Raw genomic sequence first — 24,043 nt, 5'->3', positions numbered from 1 at the left:
CCTACTACTGCACATTACCTCTAAGGTCTCTCAAGAACCTATCTTTGGCTCCATCCTATCTCCTATTTGCTGGTCCTTGGTGACATCATCCAAAAACAAAGCTTTAATTTTCATATCTACCCTGATGACACCCAGCTCGAACTCACCACAACCTCTCGACCCCCTCTGCTGTTTCGAAATTGTCGAACTGTTCATCCAACATCCAGTGCTGGAGAACCAGAAATTTCCCTCAGTTTAATAATGGGAAGACTGAAGTTATTGTCTTCAATCCCTACCACAAACTCTGCTCCTTAGACGCCGACTCCATCCATCCCTCCAACTGTCAATGTCCAAGGTTGAACTGCACTGGTTTTGGTATCAGACCCTGGGATGAGCTTCTGACTGTATACTTGTACCATCTTCATAACATCACCAAACTCCATCTCTCCCTCAGCTCATCTCTGGCTGAAACTCTCATCCATGGCTTTGTTACCTCTAAATTTAGCTATTCCAATGCATTCTTGGCTGGTCGCCCATGTTCTACCTTTCATAAACTTGGCTTCATCCACAACTCTGCCTGTGTCCTAATGTGTACTGAGTCTCATTCACCTATCACCCCTCTTCTCACCAACCTAACCTGGCTTTTGGTTAAGCAACAAGCAAATTAAGGATGAAACAATTAATATGAATACAAATCACAAAATACTTCTATACTCACATTCGAAGGCAGGGCTGGATGACCCATCTTTCAACAATTTCTGGGCTGACATAACAGCCTCAAGCAATGGAAACCATAATGCCTGAAAGACAGGAAATGAATCTATCAGAGAACCATTCTTGTTCTCATGTCCTTCAACGTTACACATTATATTTTAAAGATCGGACTTCTATGATGAGTCAGTTGGTAAGTGCACTTTTCAGTAAGGGCCAAGGTCCCATTCACAGTTTATGCCAATATGATCTTTGTTGAAGCAACAGTAACAACACAGGAATTAACCTCAGTGCTCTTGACCAACAGTGGGAAAGCAATTCTACTATGGTTCCTCCTCCCAAATGCGATCTAGCAATTCCTAGTGGAAAGTACAAGTGTGTTAAAGCAACATATGAGCTTAGTTGTGATGCTCTCAATTGAGTAGCATCATAGCACTCACTGGCTAGGCTGACAAGTGAAGAATGTCCACTTCTGGGAGATATTGGAGGCAATCAACATTTGGGGGTCAGTAGTCTAGTATGAATCTAGAACTCCAGGACACAAGGCAAAAAGTAGGAAGGGATTAAAATGAAATTGTAGAATGCATAGTGTGATTTTCTCACAGAAATACAGGGCAATAAAACTACTTCAGCAAGATTTCCATTTGAGACACTTAACACCAAACTCAGAGATGACTCCCCTCCATGAAGCATTAGCCTGACATTTTCCATTAAATTATGCATCAAGCGGCACAACATAAATTGACATAAATTGCCCTGCTTTCACGTTTTAGCTTTACTTCTGTGGAAAATACCTATCCCACATGCAGCACAACTGCATCGGAGTTGACACTGCGGTGCACGAGGCATGCCAAAATATGCCAACTCCAGAGATCTAGCTCAAACTCACAATGGATTGTGTTAAAGCAGTGGAAATCGGACACCCGCCCCAAGCATTCCCTAACTTTTAATAACCTCAACTTCTACGTCTAAACAGAGCAGAGTTTTCACCGATTTAAAAAACAGAAAATGCTGATGGCAAATGTTTCCTCTGAAAACAGATCATTGGCCTAAACTATGCACTCTGTTTCTCTTCCCACAGATGTTGCAAGGCTTGCTGAGTGTTTCCAGCACTTGTACTCTTGCTTCAAATTTCCGGCACGCACTTGCTTCAATATTAGAGTTATTACAGATCATCACTCAACAGGAACTAGAGAATCAAATCAATTATCAAATTGGGTGAAAATGACATTATATATACTAGGACAGATGCACTGTGTGTAGGCGGGTGACAGTCAAATTTATCAGGCAAAAAAAATCAACAAAACTAACATTTAGTGAACTTTATATTGTCTCAATAAACATAGATGTCTGCAGTAATGTCACGATATGTAGTCACAGATTGATCCCGTCGTTCACGTTACTATCAGTTTGCAGCTCAATGAAACAGGCAAAGTGCATTAATGCATCATCACTAAACCACCAATTAAACTAATAGCTGAGGCAAGGAGCTGAATAAGTGAGTGACTTTAAAACAGCAGAGGGGAGAAGCGTTCAAAGCAGGCGTGAAGTTGGGAGTTATGATTCATTGCAGCTCAACAGGTTCAGACAACAAAAGGTGGGCTGGCTTCTGCATGGAGGAGGCCAGAAATGGGGTAGATGCTGCTACTGGCCCCACAGAAGTCTAAGATAATCCGGGAGCCTTTCCTGAGCATCCTCCTTGAAATGCCATTGAATAGGCCACTCACACCCGGTATAACGGACTAGTGTGCATAGCAGAGGCTCCACCTGTTCGTCCGTTAAAATTGCAACTGGGTTTATACAATTGGTGTTATGACCCAGATTTATATATTTAAACAACATCTACTTGGTTTGGGTGGGACTGCTCGGTGCCCAATTCAGTCATGCAGGTGAATGGATGACCAATGACTCCCCATGGTTCTTAACAGATTGTGGGCAGAATGTTTTGGCTCCTCCCACCAGCAGGATCTTCCGGTTCTGCTGAGGTCAGTGGAGTTTTGAACGACTCAGCGCATTTTCTGGCTCTGCCCCCTGCTGCCACAGGGCTATAAAATTCTGCTCTGCAGTCCCTGTTCAAAGAATGAAGTCACTTCCAACAATTGAGAAGGTTCTTACTACAACATTTGTCACTGTTTCAGTGCACAAAGTGAAAAATAACAAAACATTGTAAGCCTAGGTAATTCATGGTAAAACATGGTTGTTCCAACTGAACATGTCAGAGCAGGAATGAGCACAAATTTAATTTTAAATTACATATAAATAACTGAAGTGCAAAAAAAAAAATCCCAAAAGTCTCATCCCGTAATGGGAATGTCCATTGCGACATGCTGCACAAAACCTGCGGCACTTTGCAGAGCTGGACAGAGTCCCATGTTGAGTCCAGGATGTCGGCTGCACTGTTGTGAAGTGGATTCAGCAGAAACACACATTTCCTTCAGAAAGGGAGGCAAAGGCCGCTGTTGTTAATGGATGGGGGTGGTGGAATTTGGGATGCACTGAAACCGAACTGCACCAATGTGTGAAACTGAGATGTACAAAATCAGTGCTCTGGATTATACCACACCCTAACTTTCGCTTCTAATGCTGGATACCATCATGAGCCCATTTTGCTTGACTAGTGGAGGCCAGGCCAATTTCGTCGCCTATGGTGTCTTCCTAACGCACTTGCCTTTGTGCTTACTGAACTTCTCCACACGGGCTGCACTGATGCCATAGTACTGTGTTTTCTTCGTTGAGGAGATTATTTGCATAAATAACAAGCAACTGGGCATAATCCCCCTCAAAAACAAAGTATATAGCTGTTTACACTGGTTAAATGTAGAGGAATTAAAGAATTATGAAGGGGTTTAATAGGGTAGACATATTGCTGATGTTAAAAACAAAAAAACTGCGGATGCTGGAAACACAAAACAAAAACAGAATTACCTGGAAAAACTCAGCAGGTCTGGCAGCATCGGCGGAGAAGAAAAGAGTTGACGTTTCGAGTCCTCATGACCCTTCGACAGAACGTGAGTTCGAGTCCAAGAAAGAGTTGAAACATAAGCTGGTTTAAGGTGTGTGGGAGGGGCGGAGAGAGAGAGAGAGAGAGAAGTGGAGGGAGGGTGTGGTTGTAGGGACAAACAAGCAGTGACAGAAGCAGATCATCAAAAGATGTCAACAACAATAGAACAAAAGAACACATAGGTGTTAAAGTTGTTGATATTATCTAAACGAATGTGTTAATTAAGAATGGATGGTAGGGCACTCAAGGTATAGCTCTAGTGGGGGTGGGGAGAGCATAAAAGATTTTAAGATATTTAAAAATAATGGAAATAAGTGAGAAAAGAAAAATCTATATAATTTATTGGAAAAAAAAGGAAGGGGGAAACAGAAAGGGGGTGGGGATGGGGGAGGGAGCTCACGACCTAAAGTTGTTGAATTCAATATTCAGTCCGGAAGGCTGTAAAGTGCCTAGTCGGAAGATGAGGTGTTGTTCCTCCAGTTTGCGTTGGGCTTCACTGGAACAATGCAGCAAGCCAAGGACAGACATGTGGGCAAGAGAGCAGGGTGGAGTGTTAAAATGGCAAGCGACAGGGAGGTTTGGGTCATTCTTGCGGACAGACCACAGGTGTTCTGCAAAGCGGTCGCCCAGTTTACGTTTGGTCTCTCCAATGTAGAGGAGACCACATTGGGAGCAACGAATGCAGTAGACTAAGTTGGGGGAAATGCAAGTGAAATGCTGCTCCACTTGAAAGGAGTGTTTGGGTCCTTGGACGGTGAGGAGAGAGGAAGTGAAGGGGCAGGTGTTGCATCTTTTGCGTGGGCATGGGGTGGTGCCATAGGAGGGGGTTGAGGAGTAGGGGGTGATGGAGGAGTGGACCAGGGTGTCCCGGAGGGAGTGATCCCTATGGAATGCCGATAGGGGGGGGGTGAAGGGAAGATGTGTTTGGTGGTGGCATCATGCTGGAGTTTGATTTAGATAATATCTAATATAGAGTTCCTTTAGATAATATCACCAACTTTAACACCTATGTGTTCTATTGTTGTTGACATCTTTTGATGATCTGCTTGTATCACTGCTTGTTTGTCCCTACAACCACACCCCCTCACTCCACTTCTCTCTCTCTCTCTCTCTCCGCCCCTCCCACACACCTTAAACCAGCTTATATTTCAACTCTTTCTTGGACTCGAACTCACGTTCTGTCGAAGTGTCAAGAGGACTCGAAACGTCAACTCTTTTCTTCTCCGTCGATGCTGCCAGACCTGCTGAGTTTTTCCAGGTAATTCTGTTTTTATATTGCTGATGTTCCCACTTGTCAGGGAACTAAAAGCAAGGGTCATGTATTTAAGATAGTCACTAATAAATCCAATGAGACATTAAAGAGAACTTCTTCAATCAGAGAGTGGTGAGAAGGTGGAACTTGCTACCACAAGGTGTGGCAGAGGTGATTAGCATAAATGCATTTAAGAGAGAGCTGGATGCATACATGAGGAAGAAAGGAACAAGAGGATACGTTGATAGGGTGATCTTTTTCAGATCTCGCCCCTTCAGGCGTAAACCTTGCTGGGGGTGGCCTGTTTTCTTGGCCAGCAGCACAGCCTGGGTGTTGGGCAGGACCCCACCCACCCTGGGCGATGGAGACCCCTCCCAGCGGCTTGTTGAGCTCCTTGTTGTTGTGGATTGGCGAGCTGTGGGTGGTGGGGGGCGGGGGGGGTGGTGAAGCGGGTCTTCTTGTTGTCCTGGGCCGTGTTGCCGGCCGGCTCGAGGATCTCGGCCGTCAGATACTTGAGGACGTCGGCCAAGTAGACGGGGGCTCCGGCCCCAACACGCTGGCCAGAGTGACCCTTGGTGCAGCAGCCGGTGGATACGGCCAATGGGAAACTGGAGACCAGCCCTGAAGGAAGGTGTCTTGGCCTTAGCTTGCCCTTTGCCTCCAGTTTTACCGTGACCAGGCATCCTGTTGTTGCCTGTGGTGAAAATCTTCACCAATCGAGATGAAGGTAAGTCTGGAACATACACACCGGTATAGATCTGTTGGGCCAGGTGCCCTGTTTCTGTGTTGTATATTCAATGCACTGGCAACTTTTCTTCTTCAAATTTATCATTACGATGGGCCAAGGGGCCTGTTTCTGTGTTGTACATCTCTATGGCTCTTTAACTGTGAATTATTTTAATACTGCTATTTACCTGAACACAGAGTCTTGCTATACATGGTTTATCCTAGACTGGTAAGTTTCCAAATCAGGAGCTCTCAAGTACACACAGGGCGGAATTTTACGCCCCTCCCCCGGCGGGATTTTCCGGTCCTGCCAAAGTCGAAGGAATTTTCCAGCCCCACCCCCACTACGACAGGACCTTAAAATTCCGGCCACAAGTATAGAATATATAATATATATGTTGCATCTCATCATGTTCAGTTTTTTAATCATTTAAAATCTGTCTATTTTGACCAATACTTTTGTGAATAAACTGTGATCTCTTTCTCCCTCCTCACAGAATGCTAGATTCAGTTTCCTGGGGTATTCTGCCCACTTTTCCAGTCTTAGCAGTCCATGCATCATGTTGGGCTAATGCAGTCAAAAACCCACCACCAATTCAACAAGGCTGCAAAGATAAAAGGATAATTAAGACCTGAGACACTCCTTTCCCCACTGACCTGCTGTGTGTTTCCAGTGTTTTCTGTTTTTGTTTAAGATTTCTAGCATCCCGCAGCATTTTGTGCTTTGTACAGGAGGAGCTGTTGGATGACCTTATTACATAGGTATTCACAGCACAGAAAACAGGCCATCCGGAGCTCATGCACCACTCGAGCTTCCTCTCCCCCCTCCTCATCTCACCCTGTCAACATATCCTTCTATTCCTTTCTCCCTCTTATTATTTTTTTTCCCTTCTAGTCATCTAGCCCTCTCCGCCTGTGGGCCCTTGACCCTTCACTTGTGACCTGTTCATGGCAACAGAATGAACACTGCTTTTTGAAACAACTTCCTTTGGTCAATCAGCAAATGTGCTCATAAATATTTCAACCATGCTGCTGCAGTGGACAGAAGCTCCAGTAAGGCAGCCTTCAACAAAGTAAACTTTTAAGCATGGTGCTACTGAAGAAAAGTTCTCAAACAGGCAGTGAAATATCCTAAATAAAAACAAAAATACCTGGAAAAACTCAGGGACACAGTTAACATTTCGGACTCGAAACGTCAACTCTTTTCTTCTCCGCCGATGCTGCCAGACCTGCTGAGTTTTTCCAGGTATTTCTGTTTCTGTTTTGGATTTCCAGCATCCGCAGTTTTTTGCTTTTATCTTAGTGAAGTACCCTATACACTCGTGTAAAAGGCAATCTCATGTAAAAGTCAACTTCATCAGTTTTGACCGTAAAAACCAATTTTTCATATACCTCGCGTAAAAGTCAATCCTCGCTTTTCAGGGATCAAAGCCCAAATGTTTCATAACTAATAAATAACCTCTACAATCACAGCAAAAACCTTTATTCATTATTCATTCAAAAAGTGACACTGACCACAGTTCCTCCAGTTGCTACATGCCAATGAAGGCAGGAAGGATGCAGATGGATTGGGATTTTGTGGAGGGGAGTCAGGGGGGTAGATGTGGGGAAGCTGATGGGATGAAGAGAAATAAACTGCACACAAAGAAACAGGACGCAGGACCAACTTCCAGAGCAAATATTAAATGAATGAACAACCTGTGTCTTCAACCATCACCCTCAGCCTTCCTGGATTGGCAGACTCGAGCCTTGCCAATGAGCTATTGCAAACGCTGACTCAGTGCAATCCCCCTGCACCAAGGCCTAGGTCAAGGGCTGGAAGCCATCAGTGTACCATTAACCAATGTCACTTCCCTTCCCCATGCCTTCACTTTCCTGGCTCCCAAACAGCACTGAAGCCACAGGCCAGGCAATGCTGTTGCATCATCTACTCGAGTGTGTGGTGGATGGGGTGGAGAGAGGCTCCTTAATAAAGACACAGAAAGACAGAGAGAGAGAGACAGTCAGAGGGAGAGGGAGACAGGGGAGCCAGTGAGAGAGAGAGAGAGAGAGTGAAAGAGAGAGAGAGAGAGAGAAAGAGAGAGGGAAAGAGAGAGAGAGAGAGAGAGAATATCAGAGAGGGAAATGTCAGAGAGAGTGTGTCAGAGAGAGAGAGGGAGAGAGAGAGAGAGAGAGAGAGAATATCAGAGACGGAGACTGTCAGGGAGGGAGGGAGAGAGAGAAACCGTCAGGGAGAGAGGATCAGAGAGAAGGTCAGAGGGAGAGCGAGGGTCGGAGGGAGGGAGAGCGAGGGTCGGAGGGAGGGAGAGCGAGGGTCGGAGGGAGGGAGAGCGAGGGTCGGAGGGAGGGAGAGCGAGGGTCGGAGGGAGGGAGAGCGAGGGTCGGAGGGAGGGAGAGCGAGGGTCGGAGGGAGGGAGAGCGAGGGTCGGAGGGAGGGAGAGCGAGGGTCGGAGGGAGGGAGAGCGAGGGTCGGAGGGAGGGAGAGCGAGGGTCGGAGGGAGGGAGAGCGAGGGTCGGAGGGAGGGAGAGCGAGGGTCGGAGGGAGGGAGAGCGAGGGTCGGAGGGAGGGAGAGCGAGGGTCGGAGGGAGGGAGAGCGAGGGTCGGAGGGAGGGAGAGCGAGGGTCGGAGGGAGGGAGAGCGAGGGTCGGAGGGAGGGAAGGAGAGTGAGCAAGAGTCGGAGGGAGGGAGGGAGTGAGAGAGAGGGTCAGAGAGAGGGAGGGAGGGAGAGCGAGGGTCAGACGGAGGGAAAGCGAGGGTCGGAGGGAGGGAGAGTAAGTGAGGGTCGGAGGGAGGGAGGGAGGAAGAGCGAGGGTCAGAGAGAGGGAGGGAGGGAGAGCGAGGGTCGGAGGGAGGGAGGGAGGGAGAGCGAGGGTCGGAGGGAGAGCGAGGGTCAGAGGGAGAGCGAGGGTCGGAGGGAGAGCGAGGGTCGGAGGGAGAGCGAGGGTCGGAGGGAGGGAGAACGAGGGTCAGAGAGAGGGAGGGAGGGAGAGCGAGGGTCGGAGGGAGGGAGGGAGAGTGAGCGAGAGTCGAAGGGAGGGAGGGAGGGAGAGCGGGTCAGGGAGGGAGAGTCAGGGAGGGAGAGTCAGGGAGGGAGAGTCAGGGAGGGAGAGTCAGGGAGGGAGAGTCAGGGAGGGAGAGTCAGGGAGGGAGAGTCAGGGAGGGAGAGTCAGGGAGGGAGAGTCAGGGAGGGAGAGTCAGGGAGGGAGAGTCAGGGAGGGAGAAGCAGAGAAAGCGAGCGTCAGAGAGAGCGCGCGTCGGAGACAGAGAGAGCGCGCGTCGGAGACAGAGAGAGCGCGCGTCGGAGACAGAGAGAGCGCGCGTCGGAGACAGAGAGAGCGCGCGTCGGAGACAGAGAGAGCGCGCGTCGGAGACAGAGAGAGCGCGCGTCAGAGAGAGCGCGCGTCAGAGAGAGCGCGCGTCAGAGAGAGCGCGCGTCAGAGAGAGCGCGCGTCAGAGAGAGCGCGCGTCAGAGAGAGCGCGCGTCAGAGAGAGCGCGCGTCAGAGAGAGCGCGCGTCAGAGAGAGCGCGCGTCAGAGAGAGCGCGCGTCAGAGAGAGCGCGCGTCAGAGAGAGCGCGCGTCAGAGAGAGCGCGCGTCAGAGAGAGCGCGCGTCAGAGAGAGCGCGCGTCAGAGAGAGCGCGCGTCAGAGAGAGCGCGCGTCAGAGACCGAGCGCGCGTCAGAGACCGAGCGCGCGTCAGAGACCGAGCGAGCGTCAGAGACCGAGCGAGCGTCAGAGAGAGAGAGCGAGCGCCAGAGAGAGAGAGCGAGCGCCAGAGAGAGCGAGCGTCAGAGAGAGAGAGCGAGCGTCAGAGAGAGATAGCGAGCGTCAGAGAGAGAGCGCGAGCGTCAGAGAGAGAGCGCGAGCGTCAGAGAGAGAGCGCGAGCGTCAGAGAGAGAGCGCGAGCGTCAGAGACAGACAGCACGCGTCAGAGAGAGCGCGCGAGCGTCAGAGAGAGCGTGAGCGTCAGAGAGAGCGCGAGCGTGAGAGAGAGCGCGAGCGTCAGAGAGAGAGCGCATCAGAGGGAGAGAGAGCGTCAGAGGGAGAGAGAGCGTCAGAGGGAGAGAGAGCGTCAGAGGGAGAGAGAGCGTCAGAGGGAGAGCGTCAGAGAGAGAGAGCCAGGGAGAGAGAGCCAGGGAGAGAGAAAGAATCAGAGAAAGAATCAGGGAGAAAGTGAGTCAGGGAAAGAGTGAGTCGGGGGGGAGAGAGAAAGAGTCAGGGGGAGAGAGAGAGTCGGGGGGGAGAGAGAGTCAGGGAGAGAGAGAGAGTCAGGGAGAGAGAGAGAGTCAGGGAGAGAGAGAGAGTCAGGGAGAGAGAGAGAGTCAGGGAGAGAGAGTCAGGGAGAGAGAGTCAGGGAGAGAGTCAGGGAGAGAGAGTCAGGGAGAGAGAGTCAGGGAGAGAGAGTCAGGGAGAGAGAGTCAGGGAGAGAGAGTCAGGGAGAGAGAGTCAGGGAGAGAGAGTCAGGGAGAGAGAGTCAGGGAGAGAGAGTCAGGGAGAGAGAGTCAGGGAGAGAGTTAGGGAGAGAGTTAGGGAGAGAGTTAGGGAGAAAGTGAGTCAGGGGGGGAGAGAGAGAGAGTCAGGGAGAGAGAGAGAGTCAGGGAGAGAGAGAGAGTCAGGGAGAGAGAGAGAGTCAGGGAGAGAGAGAGAGAGTCAGGGAGAGAGAGAGAGAGTCAGGGAGAGAGAGAGAGAGTCAGGGAGAGAGAGAGAGTCAGGGAGAGAGAGAGACTCAGGGACAGAGAGAGACTCAGGGACAGAGAGAGACTCAGGGACAGAGAGAGACTCAGGGACAGAGAGAGACTCAGGGACAGAGAGAGACTCAGGGACAGAGAGAGACTCAGGGACAGAGAGAGATTGAGAGAGAGAATCAGAGTGTGTCAGAGGGAGAGAGGGAGAGAGAGAGAGAGAGAATGTCAGAGAGAGACCAGGAACTAATCTACCAAGCTTTGTAAATTTAAAACATGAGCAGTGGGTCATCTGATAAGGAAAACAAAGTGTAAACTAACAACGTTAAAAAGTCTTGAAAAATCAATCCTCAAACCACTTATGAGATGCTAACTTTTAAGCTTATTTATAGTAAATTACAAGAACACACCAACCTACTGTGCTCATGTGTTTACAGACATTTTACCTTAATATAGTGCTGTTAACTGCAAGCACATAATACGTGCTCCATTTATCACCCTAGGAAACATAAAATACTCAATTTCCATGCAGTCAATAGTATTGGAGCTAACAGGGGGATAATATAGTGAGGGGGATTGACAGTGTTCTCTGAAGCAAAGAGCAAGACTCCAGATGGCTGTGTTGCCTGCCCAGTGCCAGGGTTCAGGACATCTACTCAGGGCTGGAGAGGAACTTGGCGTGGGAGGGGAAGGATTCAGTTGACATAGGCAGGATAAGGAAAGAGGTTCTGTATAGTCAGTATGAGGAGCTAGGCACCAAAATTAAGCAGAACCTCAAAGGTCAGAATCTCTGGATTATGACCCTAACTATGTGCAAATTGGCATAGCGCAAACAACATTAGAGAGATGAATGTGGGGCTCAAAGACTGGTGTGGGAGACGTGGGTTCTGGTTTGTGGGGCACTGGTATCAGTACTGGGGAAAGTACTGCCTGTAGCACTGGGATGGTCTGCACCTGAACTGTGCTGGGACCAGTGTTCTAGCAATGCGCATCACTAGGGAAATAGAGAGGGCTTTAAACAAGTGGGGGATGAGGGATCAAGCTTGGGTCAACGTAACAAATTAAGGGATAGAGTCAAGGCCGGAGAGCAAAATAGTAATGTAGGAAATGAGATTCAGAGAATGGCAGGAAGAGATGGAGAGAAACAACCTAAGAATAGATCAATAGTCCAAACTAGATGTTACAAAGATAACAAAAAGACAAAACTAAAGGCTCTGTATCTGAATGCACCTAACATTCATAACAAAGTAAATGAACTGAATTAAATAAAGAGCACACACTGAATTAAATAAATATGATCTGATAGCCATTACAGAGATGTGGCTGCAGGATGACAAGGATTGGGTCCTGAATATTGAGGGGTACATGACATTCAAGAAGAATAGAGAGCGAGGTAAAGGTGGAGGGGTAGTACTGTTAATCAAAGATGGCATTGGTGCAATAGTTAGAGATGACCTTGGTTCAGGGGATCAGGATATAGAATCAGTTTGGGTGGAGATGAGGAACAGTTGGGGAAAGAAGTCACTAGAGGGAGTAGTCTACAGGCCCTTAACAGTAACCACAGTGTAGGACAAAGTAAACAAGAAGAAATATTGGGTGCTTATGATAAGGGGAGGGCAATAATCATGGGTAATTTTAATCTACATACAAACTGGAAAAATCAGATTGGCAGTAGTAGTCTGCACGAGGAGTTTTTAGAACACTTTTGAGATAGTTTCTTAGAGCAGCATGTTCTGGAACTAACCAGAGGGCAGGTTATATTAGGCTTGGTACTGTATAATGTGACAGGATTAATTAATGACCTCAGAGTAAAGGCATCCCTAGGTAGCAGCAACCACAATATGACTGAATTTTACATCCAGTTTGACAGGGAGAAGAGTGGGTCTAAGGCTGGCGTATTAAACTTAAATAAGGGCAACTATGTGGGCATGAAAGCTGAGCTAGCTGAAGTGAACTGGGAAACTAGGCTAGTGACTAGATCAACAGAGAAGCAGTGGCAGACATTTAATTGGATATCTCAGAGTATTCAGAGTAAGTATATTCCTATTATAGAGAAAAATTCTAAGGGGAGGACCCACCATCTGTGGTCAACTAAAGATGTTAAGTAAAGCATCAAAAGTAAGGAAAAAGCATATAACTGTGCAAAGATGAGTGGTAGGTCACATGATTGGTCAGAATATAAGGAAAGGCAGAGATTGACTAAAAGGTTAATCAGGAGAAAGAAATTAGAGTATGAGAGGAAGCTAGCTGAAGTGAACTGGGAAACTAGGCTAGTGACTAGATCAACAGAGAAGCAGTGGCAGACATTTAATTGGATATCTCAGAGTATTCAGAGTAAGTATATTCCTATTATAGAGAAAAATTCTAAGGGGAGGACCCACCATCTGTGGTCAACTAAAGATGTTAAGTAAAGCATCAAAAGTAAGGAAAAAGCATATAACTGTGCAAAGATGAGTGGTAGGTCACATGATTGGTCAGAATATAAGGAAAGGCAGAGAATGACTAAAAGGTTAATCAGGAGAAAGAAATTAGAGTATGAGAGGAAGCTAGCTAGAAATGTAAAAACAGATAGCAAGTGTTTCTACAGGTATTTAAAAAGGAATAAAGTAAGTAGAGTGTTGGTCCTCTAAAGAGTGACAGTGGGGAGCTAATAGTAGATAATAAGGAAATGGCGGATAAAATGAAGAAATGTTTTGCTTCTGTCTTTGCTATAGAGGAGACAAAAACCATCCCGGTAATAGCTGTAAATCAGGAGGTGGGAGGGAGAGAGGAACTTGGTGAAATTCCAATCACTGGGGAAGGAGTACTGAGCAAACTGACGGAGCAGCAGGCTGACAAGTCTCTGGGTCTTGATGGACTTCATCCTAAAAGTGGGGGTAATGGTGTAGTCCATGTGCTGGTGTTAATTTTCCAACATTCACAAGATTCTGCAAAGGTTCCATCAGACTGGAAAGTAGCAAATATAACCCCTCTATTCAGGAAGGGAGGCCAAAAACAGGAAACCATAGGCCAGTTAGCTTGACATCTGTTGTGGGGAAAATTGATCATTAAGGAAGTTATCGCTGGGCACATAGAAAAACTCAAGGTAATTGAGAAGAGTCTGCATGGTTTTTTGAAAGGGAAATCATGTTTAACCAACTTATTGGAGTTTTTTTTTAAGGAGCAAGATGTGCTGTGGATAAAGGGGAATCTGTGGATGTACTGTACTTGGATTTCCAGAAGGCGTTTGATAAGGTGCCACATCAAATGTTATTGCGGAAAATAAAACTCATGGTGTAGAGGATAACATATTAGTATGGATTGGAGATTGGCTGGCTGGCAGAAAACAGAGTATGCATAAATGGGTCTTTGCCTGGTTGGCAGGATTTAATGAGTCTGTCACAGGGATCTGTGCTGGGGCCTCACCTTTTTATAATTTATATCAATGATTTAGATGAGGAGAGAAAAGGCATGGTAGCTAAATTTGCAGGTGACACAAAGATAGGTAGGAAAGTATGTTGTGAAGAGGACATGAGGAGGTTGCAAATGGATACAGATAGGTTGAGTGAGTGGGCAAAGAACTGGCAAATGGAGTATAATGTGGAAAAATGTGAAGTTGTTCACTTTGGCAGGAAGGATAAAAAAGCAGAGCATTACTTAAACAGAGAATGGCTGCAGAATTCTGAGATCCAGAGGGATCTAGGTGTTCTAGTGAATGAGCCACAAAAAGCTAGTATGCGGGTACAGCAAGTAATCAAGTAGGTTGATGGAATGCTATCCCTTATTATGAGAGAAATTGAACGTAAAGGTAAGGATGTTATGCTTCAGTTATGCAGGGCATCGGTGAGACACCATCTCAAATACTGTGGGCATACAGGAATACAGGATGATTGAAGGCAGTTCAGGGGAGATTTACTGGGTTGATACCTGGAATGAGTGGGTTATCTTAGGAGGAAAGATTGGACAGACTGGGCTTGTTTCCACTGCAATTTAAAAGAGTGAGGGGTGATTTGATTGAAGTATATAAGATCCTGAATGGCCTTGACAAGGTGGATGTGTGAAGGATTTTCCCTCTTGTGGGTGAGTCCAGGACTAGGGGGCACTGTTTTAAAATTAGGGGTCACCCTTTTAGGACAGAGATGAGGAGAAAATTTTCTCTCAGGGGGTTGTGTGACTTTGGAACTCTCTGCCTCAGAAGGTGGTGGAGGTGGGGTCATTGAATATTTTTAAAGGCAGAGGTAGATAGATTCTGGTTAGGCAAGGGAATCAAAGGTTATCAGGGACAGATGGGAATGTGGAAATCAAAGCACAAGCAGATCAGCTAAGATCTAACTGAATGGTAGAGCAGGCTCGAGGAGCTGAATGGCCAACTCCTGCTCCTGTTTTGATGTTATGTTCTCAGTAGGACCAAACTTTCATGAGTCTTTATCTGTTGCCAGAATCACTACCCTCTTCTCAAATTCACTGAATGTGCCAAGCTGGTTCTAGTTACTGGTATGTTTCACTACAGAACACGTACGTGCACAGAACTAGCCCCACAACAATTCTCAGCCCCATCGTGATACAAAACTGCACAGTGACGGCAGCCCTATGGTTACATGTGTAGGCAGGCCAGTCTGTACATGCATTGAGTCCAAAGGAAACTGATCTCCTTGTACCAACCCATCTCCAAGGGTCCTACAGGAGGCTAAGGAAAGACTTAGATGGAAAAATAGAAGAGTTACAAATAAGTTGTTATGGCATCATGCTTCCGGGACTGGAAATGCAGAGTCAAAAATGCATTTGATCTCAAGTGATCTAACTCAGTGAAGAGAAAACACTGGCTGAACCATGAGAAAGAAATTACTACACAAACAGAGAGGCCAGAAAACCCAACCAGTCTATGTTGATGTTCACGCTCCACATGAACAAGAGTTCTAATCCGATATGCCCAACCTATTCCCATATCCCTTAATCCTACTTTCCTTCAATCTAATTTATTCTTAAAGGTTGACAAGAGCTCCACTTCAATCAATAACATTGGAAGTGAATTGCAGAGCTTCACAATCCTCAGATATAAAAACATTCTTCTGCTTTCTGCCCTATTCTCTTACAGCTAAACTTTAAATCCAAGTTTCAGGTACTTCAATCAGTGAAATTTGTTTCCATCTAGCTTATTCCATCCCTTCAGAAATTTAAAACCATCTAGCAAATCATCTGTTAATCTCCTCTGTGCTCGACAGCCAGCCCCAATTCCTTCTCTTCCCCACCAGTAAGCCTGCACAGTACAGTACCGGTTACTGACAGATGAATAGTTCACAGCTACGAGCATCCCTTTTGCTTTCACTGGTTGTAGTTTGTGGACGCGGGATATAGCGATGAGGGAATTTCAAAGGGCGGAGAAACGGAAAGGGACAAAAAGTGCAATTTTCAGACTTTAATGAAACTCAAGACAGGCCCCGTACACGCGGGCAAAACTCTCGGTACTCACCTCCCGCTGCTGTTGGTTGAGACTGTGCGAATTGCGTTGACACAATGCAATGGTCTCTTCTAACGTGGATTCTGCAGCTTGCCCTGTTTCTTCATTTTTCTCTCCTGCAGAGAAACGCATAATAATAGGTGAATACAATGCAGCAGCTCGGTGAGGGCCTGCACATCACAAAGCCGAGCAATAACCAAAAGGCAGTCCGACAGGACCTGTGTGCCATTGTTGCAGCAGCTGCAAGGAAGGGTTTTATGGGTTAAGGGACAGGATTGTCGGGCCCATGGAGTGCCGAGTCCAGTGACATACAGGGTTTTCCTCAGGTCTAGGGGAAGATCCCTTCTGCAGTCACCCAAAGGTAGACCAAGTGGAAGATCGCCATGAACTCTGTGACAGTAGGAATAGGGTGTTATGTCCTTTGCCATGATTTGGAGGCACTATAATCCCATTTCTCCCAGCTGGGAGGCCAAAAACACAGTCCATGGTATTTATTCAGCAGACACACTCTTCAGATCTATCAGAAATCTATCAGGTCTTCGCTGTTGATATAGCTTGTGTCTACAATGCTGCCCACCTAACACCTAATTTACAAATGCACAAGGTGGGAGTGAAAGGTTACTGTACTCCCAGTTTGTCACCTATACGTTTAACTTTGGTGAAGATATCGGTTGGGCACAGGGGTGCCCAATATGTGATTCACAGGCTCTGAGACCATGGCAATCCAACCTTCAAAACCACGTAACTGGGACATATTTGTGCTGACATTCCTTATTTTTCAGTTTTTTGTGCCTCACTGACAACCCCCGCCACACCCCAACCTCCCTCCCACACCCCCCCATACGTCCCAACGACTAGCAGAACATATCAAACAGCATGTCCCTTTGGCTGTTCGCAACAGGCAAGGTACAGACCGTATCCAACCAGCCCGTGCTTGCAAGACTCAAAACATAGTGTCCAACATTAGATGGGATTCCATGATTGGACAACATTTGCTAAACGATCCTGAATGTGCTAAGAATTACGCTGGCCACCAGTTTAAGATTATCAGTCAGGCTTGCATGCAAGAAACTACATGTATTCACACACTTTGCCTTGACCAGAGTTGACCTGCCCGGTTAGGTTTGAACAAAAGCTTGGTAGTTAACTGTTCGCTGGTGCATTCTCCATGGCAACGCCTCTACCAATAAGAGTACACTTGCTAACCAATCAGCACTCTCTTCTCACGCAGTATAAATTGTTGTTCCCTTTAGAATTGGTATTCTTGTGAATCTGTCCTGATGAGTGCAAAATGAAAAGCTTCGACAGCATGCCTCTTTCTTTCAGCAATACTAAATATTAAGCTTTCTTTCTGAATAACAACAAACAAAATGTGTTGCCTCTGAATTTAGATAAGTGAAGCACCTGTGTAGGAGATGCAGTTAGTAACAGTAAATTAATGGACAATATAAAAGGGCTTGTTTATGAAAACATGTTACAAATAAATTAATAAATTTCAGAAAACAAGAAAAAAGGTTGACTCACACCCCATTATACAGTTTTTCAGTGAGCAATCTCCACTGGCATAAACGTTGAGACAAAACAGCTACCCAAACTATACTTGTCTCATTTAAACTGCATCAAGTTTGTTACTTATCCAAGGTGTAGTCTGAAGGCCTGCCAGTTACATAAGCATAGCTCGGCCTCAGGCTGTGCAAACCCAATTACACTGGCTAGAGCAAGGACAAATAATATCCAATCATCAGACTCGTATCTGTATAGCTTGGAGCAAGTTAGAAATTGACTGATTCTCACCCAATTACACTGCCAATACCTGCATGGCACTGATATTAAACCAACAGTCAGACAGCATAGGTGCTTCTAAGGTGCACAAAATGCAACACCAGGTATTTTTACTTAACATGATTACCCTGGGAAAGTAAACTCCCCCTTCTGCTCTTATTCCCCTTATTGGGAGTTATTGTCTCTTGAGATTGCTGGACTCAGGTTTTTAAACCCTCAGATCACTGAAGTTAATGATAATGCTTCATATTGTACAATTTGATGGCACACTTTTCCAGAAATCGCATTAATGGATTTCTTTGCAGATGTATAAGCACAATACCACAATCATAATTCTATTCAATGTTGGAAAGTTTTGACCCAAAGAACCATGACCCGTGGCAGATGATGTGTGCCAGGGGGACCAAATCCACGAGGGAAACTTGGTCGCACTATCACAACAGTTTTGCAATTTGTATTTATTACAAGACGCATGCACTGAATTCAGAAGTAATAAGTTTACCTTTAGAGATTTTTTGAACGTTAAACTAAAATATTTATTAACAAAATAAAAGATATCAAGCACATACATAAGGCTACAATTACTGGGGGGGGGGGGGGGGGGGGGGGGGGGGGGGGTGCGGGTGTAATGGTACCAGCTGAATCAGTAATCCAGAGACCCAGCGTAATGCTCTGGGGACCCAGGTTCGAATCCTGCCATGGAAAATGGTGGTATTTGAATTCAATATAATTCTGGGATTTAAAAGTCTGATGATGATCATGAAACCATTGAACGGTAAAATCCCATCTGGCTCACTAATGTCCTTTAGGGGAGGAAATCTGGCGTTCTTACATGGTCTGGCCTACATGTGACTCCAAACCCACAACAATGTGGTTGATTCTTAAATGCCCTCTGAACAAGGGCAATTAAGGATGGGCGATAAATGCTGGCCTAGGCAGCAATGTCCACATCCCGTGAATGAATTTTTAAAAAACTACTATAACAACTCCTAAAATTCCTAAAATTAACCTGACTCCCAGTTACTCTCCCTTTAAGGCAATGGTCCCCAATAGATTTTAGATTTAAAACAAACTCAGTAAGTTAATGCAAGGCCTTCTGACACATAACCTTTCATTCTCCTTTATATATGGTTCTCTCATTTTAAAATGTAAATTCCATTGTTCCATATGTCTTTGAAACCTCATAACATAAAAACTTTCATGGTGCCAATATTGCCAGTGGGAAAAATAAACACATTCCTTAGCCTTGCTTATCTGGATAGTTACTAACAGACTAAGATCCCTTTGAAATCCAAATATCCCTTCATTTATCTAAAAATGCAAATTCTCTTCACACCTTACATGCTAAGCCAACATCTATGTTTACCTATTAGCATATCAAGCACTTATACTCAGATCTATTTCACCACCATCTCTTTCAACTTATCCAGTGTCTCGGAACTGTCACACTGCCTCTCTGACATACAAGTCTTAGATGAGCTGAAACTTCCTCTGATGAAACACTGGGAAGACTGAAACCAATGCCTTTAGCCACCACCAAATACTTACTCCATTCCCTAGCCACTGATTTCACCCCGCTCTCTGGCCACTGGGACTAAACCAGTCTGGGTATTCGATTTATACCACCTTTATACTCCAAAATCAAGACAACTCAGTGCAGATTAATTCAGGAAATGCAGCAATGACTTGTTAAAGGCAAACTGTGTTCAACTAACTTGATTGATTTTTTTTGATTAACAGAGAATGGTTGATGAGGGTAACATGACTGATGTGGTGTGCATGGATTTTAAAAGGCATATGATAAATACCATGTAAAAGGATTACTAACAAGGTTCAGGCTCATGTAATAAAAGGGACAGTGACATCGGGGATACAGAATTGGCTAAGTGACAGGAAAGAGATTAATGGTGAAGACTTGTTTTTCAGACTGAAGGAAGGTATACGGTGATGTTCTCAATACTAGGGCCACTGCTTTTCTTGATATATATATATTAATTTTTTGGTCTTGCGCTTACAGGGCACAATTTCAAAATTTGCAGATGATGCAGAACCTGAAAATATTGTGAACTGCAAAGAGGATGAGGATAAAATTTAAGAGGACACAGGCAGGCTGGGAGAACAGGTGGGCACGCAGCAGATGAAATTAAATGCAGTGAAGTTGAAAATGATACATTTTGGTAAGAACAGGGAGAGGGAATATAAAATAAAGAATCCAATTCTAAAGGTGATGCAGAGGCAAAACCTGGGGTAAATGAGCACATGTCAGTGAAAGTGGAAGGTCAGGTTGAGAAAGTGGGTAAAAAGGCAAACAGGATCCTGGACTTTATAAACAGAGGCAAGGGGTAGAAAAGCAAGGAAATTAGGATGAACCTTTATAAAACACTGGTTCAGCTGCAACTGGAGTATTGTGTCCAATTCTGAGATCCACACTTTCGAAAGGATGTGAAGGCATTAGAGACCGTGCAAAATGGTCCCAGGGTTGAGGGGCTTCAGTGACATGGACTGATTGGAGAAACTGGGGTTATTCTGCTTGGAGAAGAGATGGTTGAGAGAAGATGTAAAATCAGTGTCCAAAATCATGAGAGATCTAGAGGGAGTAGATAGAGAAGAATTGTTCCCATTGGGGGAATGGTCGAGAACCAGGAGACACAGATTAAAATGAATGGCAAAAGAAGCAAAGGTGACACCCTAGGAATGGTTCAGGAATGGAATGGCCTGCCTGAGAGTGTGGTGGAGGCAGATTCAATCGCTGCTTTCAAAAGGGAATTGGATAAGCACCCAAAGGGAAACAAAATGCAGGGTTGCAGGGAAAGAGCAGGGGAGTGGGACCAGCTAAGTTGCTGCCACAATGATTCGGCAATGGCTTGGCATGCTAAATGGCCTCCTCCTGTGCTGTAACAATTGTAAGATCACCCATCTCCACTGCTGCCTCAGCCACTCAAACTCACATTCATACTTCTATTACCTCCAGACATGATGACTCCTATGCTCTCTTAGCTGACCTCCCATCTTCCACCCTCCATCCTTCATCAACTTGAGCTTGTCCAAGGCTCTGCTGCCTGTACCCTAACCCACACCATATCCCATTCCCCCATTACACCATGCCCCCTGGTCTACATTAGGTCTTGGCTCATCAATGCCTTGTTTATAAAATTTTCCCCCTCATGTTTAAATTCCTCCCTAACTGTGTAACGTGCTCCAGCCCTACAACCCTCAGACTGCTACGTTTCTAACTTTGGCCTATTGTCCATTACCCACTTCTTCTGCTGAAAGTATGAGTGGCCATACCTTCAGCAGTCTAGGCTTTAAACTTTGGGATTCCCTCCCTAAACCTCTCTGCCTCGCACACCACTTTCTCCTCCTTTAATATGCTGCTTGAAAATCTAATTCTTGGACCAAGCAGTCAGTCATCTGTCTTAATATCTTCCTTTCCTGGCTCAGTGTCAATTTTTATCTGCTAACACACCTTGAAATGCCTTGGGACGTTTCACTGTTGAAAGTGCTATATAAATGCAAGCTGCCATTGTTGAATCAGTTGTTGGACTTACTTCAGTATAAATTTGGGGACCTAAAGGAGATGAGAAAAAAACTTGGTCTGTAACACGATTGTCCTCTTCCTGTGACCAATGAAGTTTTGTGGGGAAAAAGTCAATGTCCATCTTATACCAAATGGGCCTCATATACCTTAGCAGGAGTGACTAATCTAAACCGTAAATAAATCGGTAAGTCAAGACAGTCTGGCTTCCAGCTTGACAGATCACTGTCATGAGTACAGGGAGGATGGGGTAAATGTGCTGAACTGTGCTGTGTTTTTGTATAATTCTACACAATGTCTTGTCTATACCTCAGCTGAATGGGTCTCTGTCTTGATCTACTTATCTGTCACAGTTCTACTATATTGTCAGTTCTACTTTTCTTCCAAGTTCAAGGTATGATGGTTGAGTATATGCATTTTAGTGCAATGTCACCAGATGCAGGATTGACGATTGCTTTGGTGCCTGGGTTTAGCTAGGACACAGCTTTATCACAATAGACTTCATCAAGGCAAAGGGCACTTCAGCTCATCGCTGAGACCAGCTGCACTGTTACCTTCTTTGAAGAGTTTTTATTTTTCCCTGCAGCTATTTTATATGATGCATAAATATTATTACCGCATATCAAGCACCACTGTAAGTAGCTCATGCACATCAGAATCATCGAGCACAACCATAATCTCTCAGATCTCGATGATAGAAATCTGAATTTCCATTATCTTTGAAACACCGATGTGATATGTGAATATTTGAATGGATAAGAAAATACTCAAGTGAAAAATAAATCTGTTTGCTGTCTGCTGAATGCTTGCCTCAGGACAATTAACAGGCATAACAGATAAACATTGAAATGGACAGAATCAACGAAACCAGCATTTGTAGTTATCTTAAAGCACTAACCCCATGTTAACCCAAACTCTTAGACCCCGTAAGTGTGACATGTGTGGTTAACCCTGACTTGGTGAGAAACCAGGTTTGTAAGTTATATATGGCCCCTACAAATTAGATAGGTTCAGCAGTTGACAGCAAACATCAAAATAACAATCAAATCAGCTTGAGCTATAAATATTCAGCAATTTTAAAACTGCCAATAACAAAATAATTCAACATGTGTGTTAAAAACCATTAAATTATTACTTACTTGCACCATCGGTAAACAATGACAGCTTGTGCTTCAAAATCTAAAGGAAAAGGAAGCATTTTATTACTCTCAAGCTCTGATTATAGTGGTATACTGTAGTTGATGCATAACAGATCATTAAAGTCTAAGTTTTGAGTAAAGGAACCCCCCAGTTTGATTAGATATGTCCTTGAAAATAGGTCCTTTGTCTAAATCAAACTGGCCCCAGAAGGCAAAATTACTCCTTGCACCAACTTGGATCAAAGGGTGGCTCCTGCTTCCTTTCTAAATGAACTGAATCCCTTTTGTGAAAAGCAGATGATTGCTGGAAAGGACGGACACTTCTGAATCAGTGTGACATACGCCCCCTGCAAAGCGAGGAGTTACAATCAAAAGTGATTCTTGTTTCGTAGTTTATGATTTGCTCGCTCTTGTCTGAACAGCTTTTCTCAACGACTTGCATTTTCATAGCAACTTAAATACAGAAAAACATCCCCAAAGCATGTTGCACAAAAAGGAGTAAAAAAAAAATGGACTCCAAAATTTAGTCATAGAGGTGGGTTTTAATGAAGGTCTTTAAGGAGGAGAGAGGTGAAAGGATTCAGGGGTAGAAATTCCATAGGGTGGGCCCAAAACAGCTGAAGGCATGGCCACCAATGGTGCAATTATAGGAGCAGGAGTGCACAAGAGGCCAGGGCTGGAGGATGAGAGACAGAAGAGGTGGAGGTTACAGGGATAAGGAGGGGAAAGGCCAGAAATGAATGTAAACTCAAATGAGAAGGATCTTAAATCGGAGGTGTTTGGATGAACTGTGAGTGACAAGCCTATAGAATACCGAAATTGGTTCTGAAGGTGACAAAAGCATGGATGATGGTATCAGGACAGATGTGCTGAGGTAGAGGGGTTACAGAGGTCGAGGTCTTTGTAATAGAGAAAATGAAGAGTTGGATGTTCAGCTTGTCACTGAAAAGAATTCCAAGGTTTCCAGCAGCCTGGTTCAGTATGACACAATAATAGTTAGAGAAGCTGAATCAAGCATCAGTCTCCCCGGTGTTTACCTGGAAGACATCAACTGTCCACACAGCCACTTGCTGATTTTCAATCAGTGAAATCAGAGGGATTAACGCTCAGCCAGATTACCATTCATGCAATGAAAGTTAAACTGTTCCCCAACAAACTCAATGAGGACATGAAGAGAGATAGGAGAGAAACACGGATTGAAAGCAGTGGGTAGCCTAGGAAGAGGTGGGGCTACATGGGAAAAGTGAAAGGAAGGGGGTTGCATACAAGGAATAACTGAATGGATGGTTTTACTCGTAATGACAAATAATAACTTGAATTTGTTGTTAGAAGTGGCGGCAGGGGAGAAATGTTGTGGGAGACAGAAACTGTGGCTTACCCATGTTCACTTGGATAATCCGAGTAGTAGTTTTGATACATGATTGTGAAGTCCAATAGCACTTGATGTGTTCCAGCTAAATATGGTGATGGATAGTTAAACCTGTTGTCTGCTCATCTGTGCATCTTTGAATTAAGAAACCCATGAAATTCACTGGGATCGGAGAGCATAAAGATGATTTGGGGTAAGATTGGCACATATGGAGGGAGAGGTTGAGTAGATCAATGGCTGCAAAAGTGAATGGAATGGGGGGAAGGGGCGCTAAAGGATAGGCAGTCAGCAATTTCAAACAGCAGCTCGATGTGACTTGGAGGAAGAGTTTATTCCAAGGAGTGGTTCCAGGAAGAAGCGGGATCAGGATGAGGAAGCAGTTTAGGATGGTGAAGAACATAAGGGAGATGTCGGGAGTTGGCTATTTATGT

The 24,043-nt window shown here is 45.2% G+C and overlaps 1 protein-coding gene across 5 annotated transcripts in view; it reads right to left on the bottom strand.

Annotated features, from left to right (window-relative positions):
- Window positions 1-24,043, bottom strand: part of vps8 (VPS8 subunit of CORVET complex) — a 734,009-nt gene that overhangs the window by 463,749 nt on the left and 246,217 nt on the right. For all 5 annotated transcript variants that reach the window (XM_041200655.1, XM_041200658.1, XM_041200657.1 and 2 more), the window contains 3 exons: window positions 22,244-22,283; window positions 15,800-15,903; window positions 698-779 (listed from right to left, as the gene is read on the bottom strand). In XM_041200655.1, the coding sequence (XP_041056589.1) occupies window positions 698-779; window positions 15,800-15,903; window positions 22,244-22,283 (226 nt within the window). The remainder of the gene's footprint in view (window positions 1-697; window positions 780-15,799; window positions 15,904-22,243; window positions 22,284-24,043) is intronic.

The sequence above is a fragment of the Carcharodon carcharias genome, chromosome 12, assembly GCF_017639515.1.
Source record: "Carcharodon carcharias isolate sCarCar2 chromosome 12, sCarCar2.pri, whole genome shotgun sequence".
Lineage (NCBI taxonomy): Eukaryota > Metazoa > Chordata > Chondrichthyes > Lamniformes > Lamnidae > Carcharodon > Carcharodon carcharias.
The sequence above is the reverse complement of the archived record's forward strand: the minus strand, read 5'-3'. Positions and strand labels throughout refer to the sequence as shown.